Genomic DNA, 14,827 nt, shown 5'->3' on the forward strand with positions numbered 1-14,827 from the left:
TGATTACTACAGTGCCAAATTGGCCTCAAGTCACCTCGCAACCCCCCATAACTGCTCCTACTTTACCAGGTCCTGCACAGCAAATAGTTTCAGGAGTTAACGTTCCAGGAAATGATAGTAACCCAACACCAGTCCCACAAAGAACCTTAGCCTGGACGGGACAGCTCGAATGGCAAGACACAGTAAGTCAAAACGCAAAATGCCTGCCGGAGTGATTAATGAAGTACAGTGCAGCTCAAAGATAAGGGAACTTTGCATACGCGTACTATACACTTAACACACATATGATGTGTACATGTATGCGTACAGTTTTATGTTGACATACGTGTATCCGTTGCAGGTCAAATAGTACATGTACCCTTCAGGTTTATCTGTCTCAACCTAGGAAACCCCTTTTTTGGCAGTTCATAATACAGTACGTACTCAAGTAAGTATGAACTGTCTAAAAAGGGTTTTCCCTTTTTTTTTTGGGGGGGGGGGGGGAGGGGCGTGATGAAAAATGGGGCCTTGATTTTTGGGGGGATCAAGAAGAAAATAATGAAAAAAGAGAGATTGATTAAATTCTCTCCTACTCTTTTCATCTTTTCCCGCTTTCCTTCCATGCTTCCCCTCCCTCCCTCCCTCCCTCTACTTCCAATCTTCCTCTCTAGCCCATTGAACTCATCTATCCCTTTCATTATTAGTACCTACGGTCTGTATCTCTTCCATGTCACTCCTAGGGTTTAAAATTTTCAACTTATCGAAAGTTATGGCCGCCGATGGAATTGCCGGCAGATGTTTATGTGAACTCTGAGTACTTTTCCAAAAAGATGAATGAGCTTATTGTTCAAGAACGTCACAAAATCTAAACAAGCAAAACAGTGAAGAAGTTAAAGGGTGCCTAAATTTATCTGAAGAAGATCAGCGAGAATGCACTGAGGAATGCTCACAAGAAAATGGGCTCTTGATTTTGAAGGACAAAATAATCGTCAACAGTGCCAACACATGTGCCATTTGGGAATAGGGAATAAAATAGAATACTGAACGAGCCACATTCAGCCACGTGTCACCATAGCAGAGACAAAACAGAGAAATATGTACAAATGTCTTTCAGCGGAATTTCCCTGCGAGTTAAAAGTTTAGTTACGTCGCTATGCAAAATACTCCAAGAACAAGGCAGCATTATTAGTCATGATAACAAACCAAATTAAAGCATCCGGTTTTTTTCTCTTGTGGAATTAGATGTGAGCGATTTTCGTAAAATAACCTGTAACTGTTCTAAGGAGCATAAACTGTAACTGGGTTCTTCAAGTTAAAGATCATTACTCAAAGTAATTGTGGCGATTTTCCCTCAAATATAAGGAAACTTAAGACTTTGCTAGAATACTAACAATCTGACAAAGGAAAGTAATTTGTGAGTAAAGTGATAACTGACTTTCCGTAGTGATCTGAGATCAACTTTAACCTGCAACACATATATACGAGTTTTTACGTTTTCTTGTGTATTCCTTTGTTACTGTAGATGGTTTGTTTACACTGATTTTATATATAAGGGATCAACATACCTGTTTGGAGACGGATTTGACCCTACAGCGATGTCATGATAAGACTAATTTTGCAACTACATTGTGCAATGTGAACAATACAGTCTCCTCTTACTCTCAACCTCTCATGCCTCATGTTGTTTTTTTCATTTTTTGTATTGCATCTCTTTAAGATTCAACCACAGTCTTATTTCTGATAGGTTCGCGACCCTGCTGGACCCCAGCAGAAAATAACCCGCTCTTTGGCTTGTCATATGTCAGTTGTCCCTGGGGACTCACTGTAAGTACCTGCAAAATTGATTGGCATTTTCACAAAACGAAAAACTGAGTCTTTTTTTTTTTTTTTTTTTAACAACTTTATTGACCATTACACATGTTACATAGTAGTAGTAGTAGCTGCATCCGAACTTCAGTTCGGTGACATGATGAAATTCTTCTTCCAGATCAATCTGTCTGCCATTGCTGCTCTCATTTCGTCGTTGTTAAGCCCAGTGTCGCTTTTCAGGACGTCTTTTAGTGTAGTATTTGGACGTCCTCTTCTACGAGGTTCTTCTGGCGACCATGTTACATACCAAAAAATGAATAACCGAAAAGAAATGAAATATATATGCAAAGTGATACGAAGTGATAAGGTCAAAAGGGAAGGTGCGAACGGGACGCGAGGACCCATGCGAGGCACTGCCCATGATATAATTAAAACACGGTTAAATTTAAAAGACACTAAAAACTAGGGATGACAGGGGCAGGATCGTACAATTGACCAGGTACAGGGATAGTAAATGTCAAAGTGATTGTGCAGAAGGTGAAATATGTGCTCAGTAACAAAGTTGCAAAAGGAAGCAGTAGTTGAAAAACTGGTAGGGGGTGAAAATTTACAGATATAGTTCCAGAGCTTAACAATACGATTAAAGTAAGAGGCCTGAAAAGTGCTAGTTTTACATACAGGAGTTTTAAGGTTATAAGAATTACTTTGTCTGGTTCGGCCGTGAGAAACAAAAGAAACAAAATGAGAAACACGAAGATCAGTAAAACCATTCAGACATTTATAAAAGAAAACAAGATCTTTGAGTTCGCGGTCAAATGTCAGAGGAAGAAGTTTTAAAGTTAAAAGTCTGTCAAATATTAAGTGCACATACAGATGGCAGGACGGTCTACTGCGAGTGTTTTGGTTTCTGCGTTGAATACACATCTACGTGTAACGGTGCATAGCAAAGTTTGTCTGAGTGTACAGGAATTTTTGCCCAAAATTCTCATTGAAATGCTCGACTGGCATTATGATCATTACTAAATTATTAAACTCCTCCCGAGCTTACTGGTCTGCGCATAGGCCTAAGATGACAATGAAATTTTGGGAAAAGAAAATAACCAAGCAAGCTCTCTCGCAGGCTAACTGTTTCTACAGAAATAATATTACTTTCAAGGTCTTACTTTCATTTTGTTTTCTCATCCTTTAGAGTGCAATGACAATTTCCTTTCGTGGAAAATGAATAAATTTTTACAAAATGGGCTCCAATCCTCCCTTTCAAAAGGGTTTGCCCCCGTTGTTACAAGTTAAAAGTGCCATAGTTATTATTCGTGTACCACTGCAGCGAGTACTCATGAAAAATCCTGCATTTTATTATGTTGTAGCAAATCGAACAATTGGCCCCCAAAACTGATTATGCAGCTCATTCCTCAAAATCTGCTGGTAAGTCAGTAATAATTTATTCTGCTGTTCTGTGCTCGGTGAAATTTCATTTTGTTCAAGTAATTGTCAGGATCATTGAAACGCAGTGATTGAGAACGTAAGAAAGTATAGTCAGCTTTTTAAAACTTGTCTCACAGTCTCGTGTTATATCTGAGTCCTAGCCGTACCATTGTCTGACAGACAAAATTACAGCAAAGGTGGAAATTTATTAAATCTATGTGACAAAAATATAGACTAAAACAATTTATGCGTTTGTGATACTGATACCTGCAGCGGGTCATTTCGCATTACATCTTGTTGAAAATTATGATTTCTTATCAATTTTAAAGCTCTTCCTTGGGTTTTTTTCTTCCAGTCTAGTCTTGGGCCTCTTCTACAGAACTCCAAAACTGTAGCCTTCCATTTTGCTGCAAATGATCCAGCATCTTTAAAAGCTCTCTACAGAGTCATGGCATCTCAGGGAATCAAGTTTGTAAGTACTTATAAACCGATTTTGGCATGGGCCTTAACAAAGTTCAAGATTCAAGATTTTTATTATTTTGCACTATTTATCACAATTTACACAGCCGATGAGAAAAAACATTCTTTACATTAACAACAGTATAGGAATGTTTACAGAATAATAAATTGAAATGTGTGCCGTGGCCAAAGGTAAAGCTCTCGAGCTGGCCACTGCCACGATAAATTATGAGCATAGACGCTTTGGGGATAAAAGGTGGATTATAGTCCTTATCACGTATGGGGCAAAATTACCGAATTCTGATTGGCTGAGACGGTGGGCATTTTTTTTCTTAATCACGAGCGTACTTTTGGTAACCAAGAGGGCATGATCGCTTGATCCTGATTCGTTAACAGTTGCTTATCCAGAGCAAGCGAGGTTACATTTTATTCCAGATTCTGACTCTGATTAAACACGAAGACGCACTATAAAAGGGGTGGCTTCACGCTCTGCTTTTGGTCGAATTCGTTTAAGCACAACAGATTAATTATCCAAGATAGTGATCAACAAGCAGCAACACAGAAATGGAAGCCCTAAAAGATATTTCTAGCGCGAGAAAAAAGGACTCGGGATTAAAAAAGAACGACAGATAATATTTATGACATTTTACAGGCACATTGCCATAAATTAGAGCTCGGTTGCGTCCATAGCCCACAGTTGATTGATGTATCATTTGCTTGTGCCTACGGCACCTCGCCTTTTGTAGTGCGTCTTCGTGTTTAAACTGCTTTTTTCCACATGTAAATTACTGTTTAATTGAATTAAGCCATATTTCTGTTGACAGCATCGATTTATTGAATTGAATATTAACGGAATGAAAACATGTAAAGGTGATCGTCATTTGTCGCACGTGGCATTGAACAGTGTGCTATAAAAATGTAATCACAATATGCCCTCGTGCAATTAAGGATTAATTTCACTTGTATTTTTAAAGTTTTACAAATTTCCCTTGAAAATACGCGTGAAATGAATACTTAATTGCAGTCGGGCCCATGTGATTACATATACATATAGTACTTGAGATATATTTAGGTTTAGACATAGAATGATAACATGCAATAATATAGGAGGGATTAAAGTCCATATAATACTAGGATATGTAAGAATATAAGTTAAGGGATAAACTGGGAATACGATAAGTCAGTCTTACAGGTTGTATCTAAAATGTTGTCTGAGCATTTATTGCACTTGTTACAGTACGTGTATACAGAATTCAGAAATGTCATCTAACGTTTTGTCTAGACCACTGTGTATAATATTATTTATATATTTAGTTCTGGTTCCCAGGTCATCTCTACAGAAACTGTTTTGTTGTCGAATATCCGTTTTTTTGGAATTACGTGCAGGAGTAAATGTTAAATTAGGTTTCTGAGCGGCCCGTAAGGTTATAATAATAATGGTATGTAAAAATAGTTTATGATCATGTTAAGTGTTGCCAAGCAAAAACATTGTGCCTGACAGTATTAAAACGTTCAGAATTTAAAATTAAATGAGACATATTCAAATTCACACTCGTTGAATCTGAGAATGAAATTAATTTTGACGATGATTTGATTTGTATTTATACTTTTCCTTTTCAGGCTGGGTGTGTTCATTTCCCACCAGTGCCTCAGTGTGATGTCAAAGTACTTCTTTTGATTTTTAGTCCCAGAAAACGTGCATTTGTGGGATTAATACCCATTGAGCAGGTCAATATTAAAATAAACTTCATTAGATTTTGATCTAACATACATTACTAGCAGCAAAAAGGATTCGTCAAAGACCTTGAGCCTTGTGAGACACAGTTGGTTCTGACCCGCGGTTAATGCGTCATGGATGTGCACACAGCCTTTGTTGGGTCCCATTAAAGATAGTTGCAAGATTTGAATTTGACCTGTATTACGTATTTCTTGCGTTCAAGAAACACCTATTTAGAGTTTGTGTCAAGATTTTAAAATTTACCTCGTGATCTAGTCTTCCTTGAGGATAAGGGGATAATTTCACGACGAAGGAAGACTATTATGTTAAAGTCTGGATAGGAGCAGGCATATCGATATTTTTAGAAACAACACAACACTTTTTAAAGTTAAAAACATGTTTCGACAGAAACCGGCTTCTGTCAAATCTCATATATCGAAGCCAAGAACGTGTTTGAATATCGAGAGTAACTAGACATCACGTCTTCTGTACACGTTCGACGCACTTAATTGAATTAATAGAACTGTAAAATAGTTGTTCTCAAAAAAATAAAACCGAAAAAATTCGCGGGAATCCGAAATATATTTCGATCTACGATCCTCGTCAGTCGTCCGCCATTTTAAAAATAAAAATACTTATATCGTTCATGTAAGAGACATTGGAATGGTCCACGCTTTCTCAGACTTCATGTACGTCATCACGAGACTTCTCATCTCGGTAGAACAACGCGTCCATGCGTGATTACAGCACGCGGAATCTGGAAATAGTTCCATTCGTTTTTAGAGTTCATCAATGAGTCTTCATCTACATTGTTAATCTTGACAACCTCAGATATTTGTCTAAGCATTGCGTCGTTTGAGTAGACACCGGTTACATTCATTTGAAACTACTGTATCTCACTACTGTGTTTCTCTCTACAATGTTTCCACAAGGCTGATCGTTCCTCCTTATTGCCGAGCTATTCCCTGGTGTGGTATACAAGTTTTTGTGTGCGGGCTGTAGTGCCAGCTATGTCGGCGAAACTACCCGGCATTTTTCCACGCGCGTGCGTGAGCACACTTTCAGTGATAGGACCTCGCACGTTTTTAAACATTTACAGAATTCTGAGCATTGCCGCACTTTGTGCTGTAATGACTGTTTCAGCATCCTTGATCACGCTTCTACCACCTTCCAACTTAAGATAAAAGAAGCGATTCATATTCAATGGGAGAAACCTACTCTTAATCATCAACTTTATCATGTTAATTTAAAACTTTCTTTATAATTTTTTACATTGTCATGTTTCCTTTTGTTCTTATAGATATTAGCATTTTGGTTCACACTATATATTCAACTCTGTAATTTGTAATTTAAACTGAAGATGACAGAACTTTCTGTCAAAACATGTTTTTAAATTTAAAAAGTGTTATTATGTTAAGGGAGAAAATCTGCATTTGAGGGTAATACAGTGTTCACTGACAGTGATACCGACATTATTTAGGGTACGTTCGATTGACCCTATTCCGGAATAAGAATACGTGGCGTGATGATTAAAACGGTATGTTTGGCGCTTTTCGAAGAAGCAAGGATAATAAAAATCTGTTTAAAATGGCATTTTAGCCGATGTTTGACAATTTTAACGTGAATCTCCGTAAAAACGAAGGATTTCTAACTTATATTCTGTGTATTCCTATTCCGGAATACGGTGAATCGAACGCACCCTTAGATTCATCATTTTCTACATGTGAAGCTTACAGTAAATTTATCAGGCAAATAAGTGTCTTATTGTCAGGGATCGAGATGAGTATTATTAGCCAGGGTGGGAGAGTGGGGTAAGCTAATCACGTTTGTCAATCCCTATTTATTGCAATCTGTCTTTTTCTTATATTTTTCAGACCAAATTTGTGGAAGGAATCAGGGTATGCAAGATTACGATTACTTCACCTTTAATTTACAATTTAACTATGGCCAAAGGGAAACCAGTGAAGAGAAACACCCAATTGACCGAAAGCAAAAATAGCCGCCAACAAATTATTGTTTTGTCTTTGTCTTAATCAGCCTGACTAGCCTCGTTAACACGTCTAAAATTGAAAGAATTTCGGTTGTAAAACGAGGTTAGGGTGATAATTTTCACAAAGACAAAAGGATAATTTATTGGCGGCCATTTTTGCATTCGGTCTATAAGCTTGCTTGAAACCGGAAAATGTTTTTCCTTAGTTCTCCGTTTGTGACAAATTATTTGGCTACGTTGGCATAAAGAAATTGAAACATACTAACATTTTTGGTCTTGTGAAACGTGTAAAATGTTTATGTCCTGTGCCAGGTTAGGGTTAGTAGTAGTAGTTTGCAAGATTGGCTTTCTCGTGTATCTCCACCAGGTAAGGTCTCGTGCGGTAGCAAAATTTGATACCAATAGCACTGTATGGTTCTTTCAAGTGCAAGAGGCCCAAGAATTGTTAAAACTATAATCAGTAAGTTTTTTTTGTTTTTTGCAGACTGTTGTCCAGAAACACAAAATGGAGCAAGTTGCAAAGGTAGCTTAGAATGTGTGGTTGTGAATATTTTCTTCCAAGCACGCATACCTGCACATACCACTTATTAACCTCGTCCGTTCGGTCATTACAGAGAAATCTCAGACCGAGGCCTTGGTGTTATTTCCCTGTAATGACCGAACGGACGAGGTTTATAAGTTATTTATTATGTGGCCTTTTTTTTGGCTCAGTTTTGGCTGGTTCTTCGTCCTTTGGATACTAAAACTCGCTCTCGCTGTGGTTCTCTTCTATCTGTATGCTAGTTTTTCTTTCAGTTATTGAAAATATAGGTGTACTTTGTCCATATTTGTTGTTTTCGCCCACGCGCTCGTAGCTTTTAGTCTCAACTCAAAAGAGCCGTCGAGCCGAGAAAATTTTTCATAATGTCCGGTCATTACAAGAAAATCTTGGCCGCTCAGCAGCCAATCAGAGCGCGCGTGCTATTGTAGCCACATAATAAAGTACGTTATTCACGTTCCGGTCTCCAGATGACATCTAACTACTGGGCCTTGTTTTTTTCAAAAGCACATAAAATCCTCTGACGAACAATTTTCAGATTCGATTGGTGGCAAAAATATTTGTTTGCTTTTAGAGGAGGTGAAAATTAGTTTCACTTTTACGACAGCTTCAACTTCAGAAACAGCGCATCCTACAACAAGCTATTCAACAACAACAGCAGCAACAGCAGCTTCGACAGCAACAGGTGCCGCAAGCCACCCAACAACAGCAACAGCAGCAATCTCAGCAGGGCTTTGCTGGAACAGCCATGGCAACCGGACAGGTAAGAATTGGAGCGCTGTGCCACAAGATCTCCACCAGATCAGGAACCGTTTTTCTGCTCAGTAGCTTTTGTTCACTTCTGTTAGGACCGTCAACATAAATGTTCTCCTAATCATCGTTTTGATCGATTATAGGGTTGTTTTTTTGATGGACAGTCATCATTACCGTCATCATCATCATTACTGTCATCATCATATATGATCTCATTCATGTCATCCCCTATTCTCCGATAATGCCTTGCATTTATGTCCAAGTGACGCTTGATTGAAGTTCTTTTGGAAATGATCATTTTGTACACATACCTTGATGTTCCTACAACTTTTAGTTTCAACAGCCGAATGCTGCCTTGCAACAAGCACAGGTGTCTCAGCAATCCTTGCTAACTAATGGGGCTACACTGATGTCCACCACAACACCAGGCCTGGCACAAAACCCAGAAATGGTATCTAGTGCCCAGAGCGCTGTGGCATCCAACATGGGTATGGTATTTAGCAGAGTGGGAGCTGGTGCTCACAATATGCCTGGTCTTCCCATGGATCAAACAGACAATGCAGCGGTAAATTTCATTTCCGAACAAGGGTTCATCGACCAAGACTCTTAAGGAAAACTAAGCGAGTTTGTCCAAGTGCCGGTTGACCCTTGATAACTCTATCTTTCAATAGAAATTAGAAACGTTGTGAGTCTGGCATCGGGGGAAACTGGGAACTGTTCCCCTTTTTGGTAATGGTCAAGTAACTAATAAATTTTACGTGTCATTTTACTGATCATTAATAGACAATATTCGTATTCTCGGTATTGGACTGGAACTAGCTCGCAATGGAGGCTAATGCGGGGAAATATTTTCAAATGCAAATACTTTTTAATATATTCCCCCGCATTAGCCTCCATTGCAAGCTAGTTCCAGTCCAATACCGAATATGGTATATTGCGTTATATTGTCAAAATGGATCAATTACGCGCACGTGCGTTGACCCATAAAAACGTTTTTTTCGAAAATTAGCGAGGGAAAAGGGACAGGTGCATAATTAGTTATTTTAACAGTAACATAATTATTTACAGTATTCGACACTTACGCTTGCCCCGATTGCTCGGGGTAAGCGAAATATATCAGTTGGTAAGTAAAACAACTCTAAGACTTGCCCGATCGGGCAATCAGAATTGTTGTTCCACTGATATTTTGCGGAACGATTTGATTTGCAACGAAGAAAGTGACTAGTAATATGACGTAGTCACCGCAAACAAGATTTAAAGGAATATACAACGTTACATCTCTTTGCTGTCATTTATTTTTCTGTTAAAAATATAATGGTACAAACCTCAAAACAGATTGGAAGGAGGAACATATTCGTATCCGCCATCTTTCTCCGCTCAAAAAGAATGTTTCTTACAATCGAACCCAGTTTTCGCACGGCCAAATACGCTTTCGAACAAGCCCAGAAGAAAACTCTACCTTTCGTCACGCAATTTCAACAAGCTTTGAAAGGCTTAAAGAACATACTGTTCAACAAATGGCATTTAATTCAAAACCAGCCTAATATCAGAGATATTTAAGAAATAAGGAATCTCCCTTGATCTATAATACAAAAGGGAAATCGCTTAAAGATATACTGTGAAGGCTACTAGAACACCATGGACACACAGAATGAGTCGCGTTGGCCTGTCAAACCCATTTTTACACACATTTTACACAAAATTGACATTTTTACAAGCCTCCTTTGAGTTTTAATGGGCAACAGGTCTTCAGAAGGTGGGCAACCGAAAAAAAGCCACAGGCAACCAAAAAAACAAAACAGGTTGCCCAAAGGACAAATTAGCAAGAAAGTTAGTGTCGAACGCTGGGAAATAATTTGAACTAACTTTCGCGTACATTAGCAGTTTTAAGACTACAACGCCCTACAGTTGAGTTAAGTTCAGGTCCGTTTTAGTGATTGTCATCAGTAAGGTACCCTGGTCGCAGAGGTTTTTCTTGAGCCGCGAAAAGGCGAAGTCGATCGAGTCGCGAAGCGGTGAGAAGAGAAAATGGTAATGAATTTATATAGCGCATTTTCTATTGGCATATTCAAATGCGCTTTACAAGCAAGTGATCTATGGGTGAAATCAGACATCACCCCTTGGACTCGAGTCTCACTTTCATGCAGACGCCAGCTGTCAAACGCATCAAATTGATAATTACAAAAGGAACCAAGGGCAACTTGGCAATCACGCGTCCCCTCAGTATTACCAGTCAAACGAACCAATCATTTTGATTTGCGTGTTTGTAAAAAATATCAATCACTCCGAGCCTGAGGGTCAGATCCTGACCCTGGCGTTTGCAAGAAAGTGAGATGCAAGTCCAAGGTAACCAGAGGTTTTTCTCTTCTCGATTGACTTCGCCTCTTCGCGGCTCTTACGCGGCTCAAGAAAAACCTCGAGGACCAGGGTATCAATAAGGAGTTCTGAGTTCAACAAGAATAAAAGAGTGAAGTGCTCGCGCCGGGATAAAACAAGCACTCATTGTAAACAAAAAAGCTTTTTAAATGCGAAAACTAACAGCTAGTTCTCGTAACAAAACAAGGAAATAATATGCTTGTTTTCATCGTTACGTGCGTTCTAGTTCTTTATAAATCCGAACTGCCTCACTAAAAAGTCAGGCACTTTGCAGTAACTTGCGGTTCGTAATAGGTTTTTACGTCATTCGGCGAAATGAAGGATACTCAATCGGGTTCTGTTTCTTTCGTTCGCGAAATGCCTAAGCCTTTTAGTAACCGAACGTTAAAAAGCGAAAGCTCTTTTTTATAGCCAAAGGGTGTGAAGGGGATCGAAAGCTATGCTCTACATATCTTGAAGCCATGTAAGTTTTTGGTCTTGTTCGCTTTTGCAGCAGTCATTTCAGGCATATCAGGAACTACATTTGAAACAACAACAACAACAGCAACAACAACAACAACAAAAGCTTCTGCAACAGCAACAGCAGCAGCAGCAGCAACAGCAGCAAGTTGCTCAACTGACACCACAACAACAACAGCAGCTTTTAGCACGGAGACAACTTACGCAGCAGGTAGTGTTTCTTTGCTTTACGATACGGCAGGTTTTCGTAATGTAGACTCGACTTTTTTCAGTGAAATTTACCATTCAAAACATGCGGCAAACAGTGCGCGATACCAGGACTAAGATGTGAAATCAATACGCTGTCTACCAACAGCCTTTTTGTTATTTCAATTATTTTAACCACCTCTTCACCAACGGTTAGCGCTAACCAGGCTTCGAGCAACCGGCCCCATGACAGAAAAACGCTTTGTTTGAATTCACGTGACGTCATCGCTGTCCTGTTGGTGGACGAAAACAAAACATCTCTCCGTGGTTTCTTCTGTTCGTCCACCAGCATTTGTACATTTCACCATTATCATATCTCTCATGCGATTGGTTGCAAGTCACACCCATAAGGTTCTGGGTCGAATCAAGCTCTGGTTATTGGTCAAGAAGGAAACTTAACAAAGCGAAAGTGGTTCAGCATTGTCTGTACTCTTATCGACAACGATATTCGTCATCACTGAAAAAGTCGCTGCCGTTTGTGTTTTCCCACAATGTTCAACGCCAAAGAAAGTTTTTATTGCAGAGCTTGACCAAAAGTCATGATTCAAAGAAAGAGCAAGCGTTGTCTCTAACGTTTTCGCAATATGATTAGTTTATTTCCCAAAATGGGCGTTCCTGATTGGCTATTGCATTGCGTGACAAAATGACGCGTACAGCGTTGTCTAGACTCTCATCGACAACGGTAAATTAGCCAATCAGATTGTGAGATTACAAGCAATTGCGATAAAATATCTAATCGAAAGAAGTGAACCGCTCTTGTAGCTGGACGATCTTAGGCATTGACCCTTTTTGATACCTAAAAAATTCAGTTGGCTTCGACTGGATTCGAACCCTGACCTCAGCGATGCTGGTGCAATGCTCTACCAACTGAGCTATGAAGCCATTCAGTTAGGAGCAGGTCAATTTGTTGGGGGTGGGAATACATGAAAGTGCTCAATAAAATAAATGTATGTTTGAAGTACGGGTTATAGACGAAATTGAGAGAAATCTTCCTCGCACTTAGCTGGACAATGTAATGAATTGTTCCTTACAGGCGGCACCTGACCTACATTGATTTCATCGATTCCTTGAGTCCAACAAAAGGCTTGCTCCCAACTGGTTGGCTTCATACTGTAGCTCAGGTGGTAGATCATTGTACCGTCATATCAGAGGTCATGTGTTCGAATCCCGTTGAAGCCAACTGAATTCTTCAGGTGCCAAAAAAAGGACATCTGCTTAATTGTCCAGCAGCTAGGTGCAAGGATCACTTCTCTCAATTTCGTCTGTAACTTGCAAACATACATTTATTTCAAGGAAACTATCTGTTGTAATGGTTCCAACAACGGTATTCTGCTGGTCTTCTAGAGGCGATAGTGTTGGCTGGCTGTGCTCCTTTACAGGTGGCGTCGTGGTTGGCAGTGGTGGGTGGTTTCCAATCTTCTCTCGGGCTGTCGTTGGTTACAGGATTTCGAACTTTGTTGGAAAAGGAATTGCTCCATTGGTGGTCCGCCCTGGTATTAACTAAGGCAATGCCCGCTGACGATTAAGTAAACGAAAGATTGATATAAAAAGTCTCTCTTAAAATTCTTCTTATCGCTGATTACCTCACTTTCAGAATGGATGGTTTTCACGTGACGTCACCGCCGCCATGTTGGTGGACGAAAAGTAGCTTCTTTCGTTCGTCTCACTTCAGGCTCAAGAGATGGGTTGAAAAACACCTTACAAAGCGGATTTTACCGCGAATAGGTCTATTTAATCTAGTATACTTCTCTTAGCAAAAGGACCGGCCACTTTCCCAACCATTGTGGCAAAAAAGATAGAGAATCAGCTGTTGACAATTCAGTTGGTGTCGCTTACTTGAATGTTCTTCGACGCTGTGCTACGAATGTGGTGCTTTTGTAACATAAACCACTCTCTTTTCAGCTTCAACAACAACAACAACAGCAGCAGCAGCAGCAACAGCAACCCCAACAACAGATATTCCAAACACAGGATGCCCAGGTAACACAAATTCAGTCAAACCAGTTACAGTCCCAGCTCCGTCACCTTCTACAGTCACAGGTCAACCAAGCATCAGCAGCCCAGCAGCAGGGGTTAGCCAATGCACAACAACAGGGAATATCGCCACAGCAATGGAAGATGTTACATTTGCAGCAGCATCAACAGCGGTCCCAGGCTGCTGCTGCTGCTGCTATGTCACTTGGTCAGGTAAATGATATGATAAAGTAATCAGTCGAAAGAAGTTTTTAAGCTGGTGTTTTGCTTGAATTTTAACCGTTACCGACAAATGGAAATCCAGGAATGAAGTGGAAGACTGAAGACTCGTCAAGGTGCAGAGTTAATGGAATAGCGTCGACGGATTTGCTGTTATTTCTAGCCCTATGTCGCTGCATTTGAAATTTTTAATTACCCTCAAAGCTTGTCTCCGGTCTTCAGCGTTCTCCTTTTGTATTGCGAGTCTGGATGTTATAATTATATATTTGGTGACAGAACCAAGCTATCGGGTTCGGTAAAGACAGTCTAGTGGTACTGCCTTCCCCTTGGAGAAGATATGAATGTAGAGGAGTTAAAGGGGAACTGCCATGCTTAATTTGCTGTTTTAGGTCAAAAATGGTTAAAATCTAAATTATTCCTTTAGGCCACTCATACTACATTCCTGACAACCCACTGACAAGATATAAAATATATTTATGGCACAAAGAGCTATCCAAACTTGAAAAAACCGGCCATTTTTTTTACAAGTTTCAATCCATTTCCATCCTCTCCATCCTTGGCTGCAAACAACAAAGAGTAGCTTCATTGCACTTCGGTGGTTATTAGTAACAAAACTACAGCATTATTTTTTGGTTTTCATTGTGTTCTGACGTTTGACTAAAATAGCGTGACACTGCCCCTTTAACCAAAAGAAAAACTCGCCTGCAAACTTCGTTAAATTTACAGATTTGTGGCGTTAATGGTATCGTCAATTTGTAATTCCCCTAATGGCTTGTTGTCTTTGGCTCGATTTCTGCCACTCTCTCGAGCCCGGGTCTTCGTTAGGGAGGAACGCGGGCTCCTTTCCCGAAACAGCAGTTGTTGTCTCTACTGTTTATCTTCTCAG

General features: G+C 39.7%; 1 protein-coding gene across 2 annotated transcripts in view; it reads left to right on the top strand.

The window, feature by feature from the left end:
- Positions 1-14,827, top strand: part of LOC138060803 (mediator of RNA polymerase II transcription subunit 25-like) — a 40,311-nt gene that overhangs the window by 23,342 nt on the left and 2,142 nt on the right. Inside the window, exons 12-22 of one of the 2 annotated variants that reach the window (XM_068906671.1) lie at positions 1-182; positions 1,724-1,803; positions 3,153-3,210; positions 3,566-3,682; positions 5,290-5,397; positions 7,261-7,284; positions 7,861-7,899; positions 8,522-8,677; positions 9,002-9,232; positions 11,537-11,713; positions 13,651-13,935. The exon at positions 1-182 is cut by the window's left edge and continues 69 nt beyond it. In XM_068906671.1, the coding sequence (XP_068762772.1) occupies positions 1-182; positions 1,724-1,803; positions 3,153-3,210; positions 3,566-3,682; positions 5,290-5,397; positions 7,261-7,284; positions 7,861-7,899; positions 8,522-8,677; positions 9,002-9,232; positions 11,537-11,713; positions 13,651-13,935 (1,457 nt within the window). The remainder of the gene's footprint in view (positions 183-1,723; positions 1,804-3,152; positions 3,211-3,565; positions 3,683-5,289; positions 5,398-7,260; positions 7,285-7,860; positions 7,900-8,521; positions 8,678-9,001; positions 9,233-11,536; positions 11,714-13,650; positions 13,936-14,827) is intronic. The other variant, XM_068906672.1, reaches the window with a different exon arrangement.

Source organism: Montipora capricornis, chromosome 8, assembly GCF_036669925.1.
Source record: "Montipora capricornis isolate CH-2021 chromosome 8, ASM3666992v2, whole genome shotgun sequence".
Lineage (NCBI taxonomy): Eukaryota > Metazoa > Cnidaria > Anthozoa > Scleractinia > Acroporidae > Montipora > Montipora capricornis.